We start from the raw sequence: 13,354 nt of genomic DNA, 5'->3' as shown, positions 1-13,354 counted from the left end.
TGGAGCAACTTATTTTCCATATCTGAACCACACTCATATATATTAGAACCTGAAAATACCAGTGTGCAATACATGCGGATCTCAGAAACTAGCTTCTGAATATCTTTTTAACTTAAATAAGTGGCTTGACTTGCTTAGCAGTTTCTAAACGTATGAAAATTACCAAAAAGACCATTCTTTGCTAGAGTGTCTTTAGGAAGACTTCCAAAAAGCCTTTTTTTGGTCTGTTTCTTTCAAGGAACAATGTTTTTTAATGTGAAAATTAATGTCAGGCAGAAATGATAATAATAATAATAATAATAATAAAAAAACCCAACACCCTAACTCAAATTACAAGTAAAACCACATTCAGATAAAGGAAAGAAATGCATACAGAAACATGATTATAGAACCATTCTAGTGAGAGATCACAGCATCTTCCATAATTCAGATTTGTAAACCTTTGGCTGAACAAGAAAAGAGGCAGCGCTGAATCCATGTCCACTGTTTCTTGAAAGCTTGTGACATAAATGTTTTTATATCTTCAGGTAAGAAAATGCAGAAGCAAGGAACTGGGACTGCATGGCATGCTACTCTCCATAAAGAATGGATGAGCATAGCCTAAGACCAATTTGGTTTTGGTCACAATGGTTCAGCGTTCTTGTGATACAAACCACCCACAAGGGAAGTGTAGACATAAGCAAACAATCAAAATTACGAACAGTCAAAGAATGTGAGTCAACAGTGCTGCGCTAAAACTCAACATGGTGAAGATTATTCTAATGTAGAGTAGGAGGTTTATGGTACTTGTGAAAAAGCCTTAATATCACAGGTGATACACAGCTGTTTAATAAAAGATCTCTCTCTTATGCCACAATGTAAGAGTTTTTACAGACCACTACAGTGTGTATACTCTTTGACAAAAGTTTAGAAAGTCATTTTTCAGTAATTCATTTGAAAATATGAATATTACTGCATATTCAAATTGTTTACCACAGTTCTCACAAAGATGCATTTGATTAAATGTTTTCGTATTTTAAGAGCTGAAAAATGCTGGGATTACTTTCTGATGAGAGAATAGGTTCATTTTTATCCATATGAGGGTTTCAGCGGCCTTTCAAATGTAATGGAAACAAAAAGCTCTTGGTAGAAGTAGACACTGTTTTCACTGTGGTTTTCTGAAGCAATTACTTCTAGTTCCTCATTGTGTTTACTGAAAGGCTGAGAGAAATCCTTCATTATGTCTGCACAACTGTAACCTAAAGTCCAAGTCCTAACATAAAATGAAAAGTTCCATAATCACCTATATAAGTTAACAAAAATATTATTTCTTGGAAAGCCAAGAAAACTCCTTAGCAAATCACATTTTCTTTGGCTCAAGTTAATTGGCTGATTTTTCTGGGCTACTTAATAACAATACTTGCAAACTTCTCCCTGCACTGCTGTGTTTTCATAGTAAGCAAAAAAACCATGAAGACCTCCCTCCATTTTGAAATTCAAAACATAAAATATTCTTGACAATGTAATCTCAAGTCTTGCAAAGAATTCCCCACAATGTAGCAACAGCTGCTGAGAAAGGCAAAATTGTATGCAACAAATTATTGAATGAGGGGTATATGAAAAAAAAAAAAAAAGAATTTCCCCTATGGTTCTCAAATATCCTCATCTATTTGCTTACTTTACCTGCTGTCTTCCCTGTAGGTCCATAATAGCTCAAGGACAGATGGATTCCATTTTCCAAGGTGGCTGAAAAGGATCCAAACTTGCTCACCGTCTTCTTTTGATTTTTCAATTTTCCTTTAAAAAATTAGCATTAATTTTAAAGATAGCAATGCATACCAGAACCATCTGACCTGCAAAACAATGACCGGTGCAAACAGTGACATCTCAAGATGGATTAATAACTTCTAAAATACATTAATAAGGGATTGGGGAAAACTTTATGAGGGTGATCCCTATGGCGCACTCCCATTCCACTCATGGGGCAACATTTTGTGTAATATAGCCGTTGTTCTTCACCTACAAATTGCAAGAGTAGGTATGTAAGATTTGCTTTAATAGCAACATTAAGTGAAAAGTCTTTCTCAGTTTTAACAGTAAAAGATCCTAGATCTGGATTCAATGATCCTTTGTTCCTTCTCCTATATGCACTTGGGATACTTGGGTGCCAAGAATGCTAATCTGTTCTTTCCTTTGATTTACAACCTATAGAGTAATAAAAGTTACTGTCTCTTACTGTCACAGGAACTGTACCTTGAGGAAAAGATGAAAGGAGAAAAGGAGTATCAGAAACTGGGTAGAAAGTTATCTCAAGTATGAGAACAATGCCATTTTTGGCATTAGTCCAGGCTGATCAAGAGAAATACTCACATGGGTTGGGGGAAAAATGCCATATCATGAGTATTTGACCAGTGAAAACCACATGAACCACCCAAGGTAACAGTTCAGAGACAGTGATATTGGATCCTACTTTACTTTAGCTGAGCCCTATTTCCCCTTAAGGAAAGGTTTTGTTGGTACCAGGAAGAAGAAATCCTTGAGATTTCCAGTACAGAGAGCAGCTTATTAAAACTGTGAGTAATAGTGGAGGAGACTCTCAAAAAACAAACAAACAAAAATCACAACTTGGACACCAAACATCTACCTACCTTCCAGTTCTTTCATCAGTAAGGTAGACATGCTGAGGTCTTTGCTATTCTTATTTATTGGTATTTATTGCACGTCACTGCAAGCTCGTATTGCTTGCCATTGTCACAGCATTTTGACTGCTTAATGTACCATTCAATCACTGCCGCGCATCAAATTAGAATGGATTAAGTCTCTGCCCGCCTACTGCCTTCTACAGGAGATTCCTGTTCTACATAGGAGGAAAGCTTGCCACTGGTGCAAATGAATCCAATTTGCTTCAGACTGTGCCACATGGTGACTGAAAGTGCCATCTGAAATACCTCAAAATGACACAAGGCCACTTTCAGAAGGACAGCAAAGATATGTCTCATCTATAGAAGAAATGCACATATTCTATTCACTCTATTTACTATTACTTCATTGGTGGCAACTGCTGCCTAGAGGAGGAGCAGGATCCTTTCTAAAACTGAAAATGTAAAGAAGTAACGCCTATATCAGAGGTTACATTTTTCCATTACTTTTCAGCATAAAATGGGCAGTTACTTAGTGCTTTTGACCAAATACATATACAAATTGCTTGCAAGCCTGCTTCCTTCTCAGATTACTTCTCTCAATTCAGAAGGAATATGACACCATGGCAATCAGCAAGATCTTTTTTAATATTGCTGAAATGCAAAAACATTATACAGCAAAGTTCTTGAGGAGGCACTAATGTTACAATAATTTGGTCTCCAAAAGGAGTTTGAGTTAAACAAGATCTTTCCTCTCAAAGCAAAAATTTATGCCTTCCTAGGCCATATTAAGATCAGAAGGAGTCAATGAAGAAGGAGTCCCCAGTGAAAAAAATTCCTTGAAACAGAATGGTCTTTTTTTGTGTGTGTGTGTGATTTCTTTGCTTCAGAAAAGAGACTAGTTTGAATTTTTTCATCTCAGTGTGCTTGTTTCTACAACTACAGAAGATCTCTGGATGGTGTTTAAGTCAGCCAATTGGAATTTTATTTAGTTTTGTGTTTCTCAGTGACTGGGTCGTATTCTGATCTCAGTTATGGAGACCTGTCCCCCCAGATAAGCTAGCATTTCACACAGGACAGTTTACAAGGAAAGAAGCTGGGGCAATCCATCTTTGCCTTCTCCTGTCTCAGACAGTTCCATAGGTTGTTTCAGCTCTAATAGCTTAGAGTTGTTTGAAATCTGCAAGCATCTAAGACTCCCTAAAAAATTATTTTAATTGGAGGTGTGGTTACTGAAAAAAATATTCCTACATCTTCCCTGAACTTACAAACTAGTTGGGAAATTGTAAAAGAAATAGGAGTGGCTAAAATAGTACACATTTACTTATTTTGCTTTCTTGATGAATGGCACTAATACCTAAATAACTCACTCACATATTAAGGTGCAACAAAGCCATACATTCACAGAGACTGCTGTCTTTGTTATCTTGAGTCATGTTCAATAACATCAGCTCCCACCCACATTCTTAATTTGAAAGTATGTGTCTATTTATTGCAAAACTGAACCCATTTGCCTTCTGCAGTTATTAAGTAAAATGAAATAACTTAAATTTCTACTACGGTTTACACCAAAATACTGCATATGTCAAACTATTATTTATGCATATCAATGATGTTAACCCACTAACCTGTTCTAATTTTATCTTCTTCATTCATTTCTTGCACTTCAATTTCTGGTAAGTTTTTCTTTGGGTCTGTGATATGAATGAAGAAATTATGGTTGTCCTTTACCACCTTCACCTTTACCAAAGTTAGACCTGCAAAACAATGGAATATTTTTCAAATATTGTTCCCACCAGGCTTCAGAACTCTCTCAAAAAACTGCACCTGCATTGATAAAAAGCTAAAAAAAAAAAAAAAAAAAAAAAGTGAGCTGAATTGCTTGGCAGGAACACAAGAAAACAAAACTAAGGTTAGTTGAGTTCAAAAACTACTAAATACTAAACTAAAAATTAAATATTCAAAAAAACTACTGACAATGATATCTGCTAGTTTGCAGAGGTGTCTTATTTAGATGCAGATAATATGTTACTTAGACACACTGCATTAACTGGACAAATTATGGGAACATGCATTCATAGAATACCCTGTATTGGTTCCCACTGAACAGATTAATAGGAATCAATTTTTCTCCATTTTGATTTTTTTGATACATTATCTATCAATTGTTACGATACCACAGCAAAATGCAAACTTTAGTAGTGATAAAGACTCATATGTCACAATGTCCCTAGTGAACTGGTACTAAAATTACTGTTATTATTGTTACTTTTACTGTTATTGAAATGGATAAAGAAATTATCCCCAAAGTCAGTAAGAGTTGAAACGCTGTATAAAGAATAAAATAATCACCTTTTATAAACTCTATCTTTTCTACTTGAATCTGTCCTCCATCAGATGGGAAAAGATATTGATTGGTTCCTGATACTTGAATGAGATCCTCCCCTGTATTGTAGCCAATAAACTGGAAAAAGAAGTTTTAGATTATAGGTAAATTATAAAGCCAGGAGATCTGAAAGAGGCAAACAAAGGACAGATCATAAAGATCACGCTGTTCTAGTTAACATTTTCTGTAGACATTTAATAACTATAATCATGACTTTAATAAAAACTCATATGCTCTATGCTTTCCAAATAATTTTATTGTTATAAACTGAAGCAACTTGTTACAAGTGAGGACAGAATCTGGTCCTTCAGTAGTATATAGATCCACCAGGGGTATTGAAGAGTGACAAGTAGGCTGCTACCTTAATATATAATGAGAATGAAAGAGAAAATATGTCCAAGCTCACTCAAAGAGACAAAAAATTATTCTACAGGATCTGTACAAGCCAAACAGCAAAAAGATATAACTGACTTATCTTTACATTCATGTCACATACATAAATATAATAATAACACAGTCTGATGTAGAATAGACCTACACATCAGAAAACATCTTCCCAAAACTTCTAGGAAAGGATCAGCAACTAAAATGAAAGCGTTAAACAGTGTATAATTAGACTTAGTTTGCATCCAAATCCAGTTTCACAATAGATGATAGCTCCACTGGAATCTTAACTGTATATAAATAGCTAGTCCTCTCCTAAAGCAGTGCAATAATATGACTCTGTACCTTATAAACTTTCTCAGGAAGTGGTTCTGCGATGCTGGAATCATCATCTTGTTCAAGGGCTTTTGCTGGATCATCTTTAATTTTCTCTTTGGAATGTTTCTTATTAGGACCTTTACTTTCTTCAGGTACTATTGTCTCCTGACCTTTTTTTTTACCTTCTGGTTTTACTTTTTTTGCTTTGTTCTCTTCCTTAAGTCGTTCTTCTAGTAACTGCTCCTGGTTCTCCATCCAAGCATACATAAAATGTTAGGAACTTAAATGACTGACTCTATTTATATTACAACACATTTCAGAGGTACATGCTGAAAAGAGTACAAATAAACAAACTCAAAAGAACTTCCAATTCTTTTGGGCTAAGTCACTCGCATATTTTTCAAACTTGCCTAGTTTTACAATACTACAGTACTACTTTTTTCATAAAATTGCTACTTTATTCAAGCCACAGGATCAGTCATTCTTGACCACTGGATAGGTATTAGATAATTATTTGTATCATAAACATTTAGTCATTAGTGAATTACTCATTTTGTTGTGCACTTTTCAACTATGCTTGCTGCCATATCAAAATGCATCACTGAAATTGACTTATTCCTAAAATAAAACTATGAGATAAAAGGCTTTTAATTTTTAAAGAAAGTAGAATGAGATATCAATGTCAGAATTATCAACTTATATCAGAAACATAACAAAAATATCGGAAATTTTCCAGAGTATTTAACATTCTGTAGTATTTTACATTCAAACCACATGGCAAGTATTAGTGTAACTTGAGCTACACCAGCTCAAGCTCAGCTGACATGAAATAGTCGATGCTATTCAATATCTGCATTCCAATATCAGCATTTTAAATGCAGAATACTATATACAGTAGTATATAGGGAAATATTGTGTTTGTGAGGAGCCAGAAAAATGCTTGGTGAGGTTGGTCATCAATTAAAATATATCTGCCTAGAACAATGCATAGTGCCAGTAGCAAGCCTTAGAGGAGTTGCGCTTAACTCCTACCTCTGAGGTATCATATTTACATTCCTAAATTTCAAAAAGATACAGATAGTGAATGTAGAAGTTGGATGCGTAAGTACTTCCAAGAATCTGTATGCTATGTTTTCATAGCTTAAGATGAGAAAACTTCAAGGAAATTAGGATATTATCCATAACTGTCCTTTCTTTGTACTGCAATAATGAATTACTTGTGGTACATCTAGTCTAACTCCAAATAGTGTTTCCTTAAGAAAAGAAAACAGTACAACTCAATCAGTAAGGAACTAATTAAAGCAAACAAGAAATAAAGTAGAAGAGCTGGAAGACTACAGGTACTACTAAAAGTTTATGTGGCAATGAAGGAGTGTCTTCCTGAAAAAGCAGTGTTATTTAGTCCATTTAAGAAGCACATTTTTTTGCCTCACCTTAAGAGAACCTTCTCTGATAAAAAGTCTCTTTTGTTTGTTGGATTGAGATTTTAGAGTGTTCTCTGTGATGCTCTCAAGCGTGCTATCTTTGAGAAATGAGCAGGGAATAAGCATGGTTACAAACATGTGAATAGAAAATTAATTAAAAAGTAGGTAAAAAAGACTAAACATGTAAAATTAGTAAACAGTAAAAAGCAAAAATGAAAAAGTAGAATAAATAAAATTTTAATTATGTTTAGAGATAAAACAGTATGACTGTTCAAGTAAAAAGAAATCTGTCTAGTAACTTATAATACTTGATATTCCTAACTGGAGAACAAGTATGCTAAACAAGATAACATACATAAAGACTGTCTAAAGACTGACTCCCTACTTCTGGATGTTGAAGTCTTTTATCTTACAAGTTTTTTTTTTTAATGTAGATGAGCAGTGCTGAATAATCATTAAGCAGTATTTGTTAATATTACTGCTATTAGCATTATTTTAAGATTCAGATTTAGTTCTCTAACCAGCTCACTTAACCTCAGAACAACCCCAACAGCAGACTCACAATATTACAATCTTTAAAGTCAAAGACATGAACAAATACTGTCTGACCTGTCACTGCATCTGCCACTAAAAAAATACTTAAAATATCCCCTGTTTATTACTATGACTTTGCAGCAAACCAAAAAAGAAAATAAGTAATTTGACAATGGTAATTAGCTACCACAGAAAACACAATAGAAAAAAAAAATGGTTTAAATGGTTTAAATCTGGCTTATGACTTATCGTTTAAATCTGGTGTCTTTACAAGTTTTCCCTGTCTGTGAGAGTATCTATTTACCCAGGTTAACTCAAATCTAACTCATAAAAAGGGTATCTCTCTGGGGTTGCATTTTTACAGCATGTTTGAATGTAAAATATTTACATGAAAGAAAAGGTGAAGAACACTATCAGAAAATTCTGATTAAATTACTTTGCATTAAAGTGTGAGAAATTACAGTGAGGGCTACAACACTCTCAGTAAAATTTAAATCTCCTAAAAACACTGGTGCTCATCCTCATATTCCAGCCAGACAAAACTCTTCCTTAAATGAACTTCCTTACAAACCATATCTGGAATGAGTCCCCAGGTGAGTAAGACCCAGTGTGTCTCCTGTGACAGCTAGAAGGGTAGAGGTATGACTTGAAAGCCTTTCATTTCCAAACTATAATTTAAGTGGCTTGAGAAATGACAGTGGCTTGAGAAATTTAAGTATTAAGTGGCTTCAGAAAAGACATTCCTATGTCATTTCTATGTAAATGCTAATTTCTAGTGCTAAAGATCAAAGAAGGTTGAAAGCAAAGCCTAAAAAAAGTCATTATTAATTCCACATATAAACATACTATAGCATTTTGACAAAAGTTCTCTTTTGTCAAGAGTTCCCTTTTGTCAAAAACATTTTTTTCAGATTTTGATGCCTGTTCAACAGTTTTTGTATGAACTTGTTACAGTTATCATTATCCAAAATGATGCTTGTAATTAAAGTTTGCTCTGCAGTCTAATCAATTCCAGATCACAGTTTTAGCTTCTAGTCTACAGCTTCTGACTTTTTGCCCTTTAAAAACTGGAATTTCCTGTAAGGTGGTGCCAGCTCTGACTACTGCTCGTCTCTTATATTCACTCATCTAAAATATGGATCCAAATTTGCATGTAATCCAGACAGTAATACCAGTAAATAAACACAGCGATTTTAAATATAAAATGTTACCATCATCATAAATTTGTGAAACTGAGGATGAGGCAGAATATTTATATATATGCATTTAACTCATCTTTCCAAATGTTTTTATGTCTATACAGATTACATGACATGGTAATCCCATGAAAAATATTTAGGATTCTGCTCCTGGAAAAGATTTGAGGCTCAGCAATCAACATGAAGAAACAATTTCTAGGTTAAAAGAGGAAAGCCACCCACTTCTGTCTTTCTTAGGGAAGGCGCTTCTTTTTACAGCAGATGCAGGAAATTCAGGAGCTCCTTCTGCCATAACTTTTGCCGGTGTAAGAGTCTCCATTTTCTCAGTCATCTTCTCTTGATATTTCACCTCCTCTTCTTTCACCCAGTCTTCAATTGAGCTGGCCACCAGCTCAAGATAGTTCCTGAAAAGGACAATGTTCCTCTATTTACAATAATATACAGATCTCATTAATATGGTGTCAGATCAAACAAGATCATTTGCTTTCTCATTTTCTTAGACAAATATTATCCCATAACCTCTGAGAGAAGGGATGCATTTAACAGGATTTCTCCTTTTATTTATTTATTTACTTTTAATTTTTACAGGAAATGGTAGTTTTGCCTGGCTGGTGTTTGCTTAATATATCTTACATTTTGGATTTTGGTTCTCCTTCCTACAAAGACATTCTAGGAACTTGTCCTCTAAAGAACTTCTGCCATCAAAGAAAATCTAGACAGCCAGAAAACATAGAAACATTAAGTTTAGGAAAGGTTCACACTAATTCTCCTCCTCATTGTTTTGCCATTTAGAATAACTTATTCTCTTAGCTGCTTCTAGAATACACTTCATTTGTGCGTTGCTTTCAGCATAACAGCACTTAAGGAGGTGTTAGTCTAAATTTTAGCACTTTTCCATTACTATGATGAGAAAGGTGGTTGGTAATTTTCATCCAAATCCAGATTACAGAATTGTGCCATTATCTTGGCATAAATTAAGGATGTTTATAAGTAAAAATTGAAGTTAGCATTAACTGACAAACTGTATTGTCTTATCTTCCAAAGGCATCTGAAATAACCTTTAAAACAGTTAATTGCAGACAACAGCTTCCAAAGCAGGATGATGCCTGAAAGTCTTAAATGAGGTTGCCTTTCAGTCTCTTGTTTGGAACGTCACCATAACTCTTTAGAACAAAATTAGCAGGCATAATACATAATTCTACCTCGTGATCTGAAAACTAAAAGAGACTCTCAAAAATGCATGAGATTCAGTTGTATTTGTATAATGTTCTGCATTTATAAGCTCCAGATGATTCAATCGTATTCAAAGACTGTATACGCATCTGACGTTTTTGGTTGGAAACATGTATATAGGCACCTTATGCAAATCTTGACCTCGTTTTGCAAAATTACATGCTTAAGATTCTATGCATGCTATCTATACAGACTAGAAATCTATACATTTTATGTTCAGCTTAAAGACACATAGTCTTTCCCAACTCCTTTAATGTATGTGGAGCTTACTTGGAGAAACTTGCACTGAGAAACTATAGCTCATATACTCAGTATAATACTCTGCTTGTATCTGAAGTGTACATTCTACAGAAACAAAAGTGTTAAAAACAAAAGGGCAAATTAGGCTGGAGCCTGGAGTTGTCAGTGTTGGAATAACCTGGAGATGAATATATGTTCTAAACAAAAATTAGACTATTTGCATGGAAAATACTTTAGGCCAGTCAGTTGTCACAAAACAGTCATTCAAAGTCAAAAATACATGCTCTATTAATATGTATTCTGATGTCACTACTGCCAATGCCTGACTCAAATTATTTCTCAGTAACTTGTGTAATGTGTTTATTACAAAAGAATAAACAAGTGTCATTGAGTAACTTTGAGTAAAAAAATGTTTTGGTATTTTCTGAATTAATTTGGCTTCCTGAGAAAGTGGACACTTATTCCAACCCCAGTTGCTCTTTTCTTTTGTACAGATGTCACTGTACATATGTGTGCCCCAGCCTTTGGCTTACCTTAGTCAGTAGTGTCCACTGGTTTTCACACACAGTGACTCCTGGTGCCCCTCCTTTGAAAGGCACATAGAGGAGATTCTAATTCTTGAAATTTTTGGATGTTCGACATGAATATCTTGATATTCATGGGACTTGATATTCCTGGATCAGAAGTGTTACTGGAAACTCCAGGAACAAAAACAACAACAAAAAAAAACCCTCCAAAAAGTCAAGTTGCTGTGATTAAAAAAAAAAAAATCATTTCCTTCTTGCATGAGAATTTGTTGTGACAGTAACTAACTGATTGGAAATCATCCCTCAATGAGTTGGCAGGAGGATATTCCTGATAGCAAATATGGATCAACTTACATACCTTTTGCAATAAAAAGCATTAAGTAAACACAAGTAGTGAACTACTAGCAGTGACATAGTAGTTACTGCCTCTGTTATTTCTACCTCTGCTATAGTGATACTGTGACTCTTAAATATGAACTAAACATTTGAATAACAGTAATAATAATAAAAACAAACAAAACAAAATTACTGGCCACTGAACTCATCAGCCAGTACTTTACACAAAGATAGAACACTAGTGCTTAATTAGTAAGTAGGATTTCATCCTCTGTGTGTGCTAACTCAGCAGGAGTTGGAAGCAGGCAATAGCTTGAAGCACTTCAGTTATTTAAAGACTGTCTTCCACAGATTAGTTATGTTGCTTGGAGACGTACACTAGTAAATATTTTACATTGGAAATCTGAAATGATCTTTGGTAAAAAAGGTTAAGCAAGGTTAAGCAAATTATGTTCATTTTACAGAGAAAAGGCAGGTACAGATGCCACATAGCAGAATCAAATGAGAGTCAGTAGCTTTTCAAAGATACTACATGGCAGAAATATCACTGAAGTTGAATATTCCTCTGAACCATGGATAAAAACAAATGTTCTGCTGAATGTCAGCTTGTTGAGGAAGACTTTTCTGCTTTCAACCAGAACCTTTGAACTGAACAAAGTTGGCACACCCAAGGCAGAAACTAACTTTAATGTCTAGACCTTGTTTGCAGTATATCTTGGAAAAAAAAAAGAGAGAGAGAGAAAAAGGAAGCACATGGTCAAACCATCCTTCAATGAATTGTAAAGCATCTGCAGAGAGTGTGCTTCATTCCTTCTCTGAAAAGAAAATTTGCATGTTTAATTTTGCATACATGAAGATATATGCAATATGCATATATCAAAGTATATGTTCAGGGATATTTGGCCTTGAATTGACTATCTCAATACACTCTCAAAGTGACCAGCTAAATTATTCTAGGGGAAGGGCTGTGGCAACTAACAGCGTAACAGCAGTATGTCATCGGGATGAGGTCCATGTATGAGGTTCTTCAAGTGACATGTTAGATGTATGTGATCTTTTCTCCATTTGCTGCTCCAGAAGTACGAGAGTCTCCTATGGGTTAGCTATCATATTTACCAGCCCTCTGCAGATATCACAGATGTGCTAGAGTGGCTAGAGTGGCTAAACTGAAATTAGCGGTTCAGGTTACCACTTGAATCAGTCCCACATTGTCCACTTCCCCAAAGAAGGAACAGTTAGCAGGCCTGCGAAACAAAAACCTTGGGCTCCAATACACTTATTTGTAACAGACTTTGCTTGAGCCTACTGACTCTTTGGATCTACTTGAATGCAAGCCCGAAGTTTATCTGAATACAGTATACTATCTTTCACCATCTTTGGGGGAGATTGCACATTATATTTGTATACCAACACATACACCCACACATTTATATATTTACATATATAAAATATGTAAAAATTATCTATAAAAATTATAGATAAAAAACAATTAGTGGAATTCCTCCACAACCACAAAGCAGACAGCATTTCTCCAAAGAACTCCAGGATTTTGCTGGTAAATCTCTTTTGCCTTAGTTGATAACACTGGTCCCAATCACTGCTAATCCTAAAAGCCATTTTTTCCTGACAAATAATTCAAGTCAACATGCCTAGAAAATTCAGACAGACTCATGTGGAGTTCCTTCACTGAGGACAAAGACTTGAAACAGGACTCAAGGAAGACATGTTCTGCCTATTTAACATTCACACTTGTTCATATATGTAGGTACAAATTTTTCATAAAAGATATGAATATTACGGCACTTGGAAAGCAAGGCTTGTGGAAAAAATATTGGAAAATGATCTATTTGGTCTATTAGATTCTATTTGATAAAAAAAAAAAACAAATTAATCCACAGATCAGTTCAGACATCTCTGTGTGGCATTGTAGCTTAGTAGCATTTACATACTAGTATGTAGACATAAATTCTACTCTTGATCAATAAGCTGCACTAGTATTTGGATCTACATCACCATTTATACATCTGTTTCAGTGCAAAAATCTATCCTAAAATGAACAGGTCTACTCGCAAAAGTATGAACACTGCATACATCAAGAAACCATATACTTCTGACTAGAAAGTTTATGTAACAAACAAGAATTTGGTACTCGTGA

General features: G+C 34.7%; 1 protein-coding gene across 1 annotated transcript in view; it reads right to left on the bottom strand.

Annotated features, from left to right (window-relative positions):
- Positions 1-13,354, bottom strand: part of SPAG17 (sperm associated antigen 17) — a 102,169-nt gene that overhangs the window by 44,887 nt on the left and 43,928 nt on the right. Inside the window, exons 18-23 of the mRNA XM_088531305.1 lie at positions 9,086-9,267; positions 7,140-7,228; positions 5,734-5,967; positions 4,971-5,082; positions 4,247-4,375; positions 1,663-1,776 (exon numbers count right to left, since the gene is read on the bottom strand). Of these exons, the coding sequence (XP_088387431.1) occupies positions 1,663-1,776; positions 4,247-4,375; positions 4,971-5,082; positions 5,734-5,967; positions 7,140-7,228; positions 9,086-9,267 (860 nt within the window). The remainder of the gene's footprint in view (positions 1-1,662; positions 1,777-4,246; positions 4,376-4,970; positions 5,083-5,733; positions 5,968-7,139; positions 7,229-9,085; positions 9,268-13,354) is intronic.

The sequence above is a fragment of the Tinamus guttatus genome, unplaced genomic scaffold, assembly GCF_059628265.1.
Source record: "Tinamus guttatus ecotype Peru unplaced genomic scaffold, ASM5962826v1 Tinamus_guttatus_pri_ptg000404l, whole genome shotgun sequence".
Taxonomy (NCBI): Eukaryota; Metazoa; Chordata; class Aves; order Tinamiformes; family Tinamidae; genus Tinamus; species Tinamus guttatus.
The sequence above is the reverse complement of the archived record's forward strand: the minus strand, read 5'-3'. Positions and strand labels throughout refer to the sequence as shown.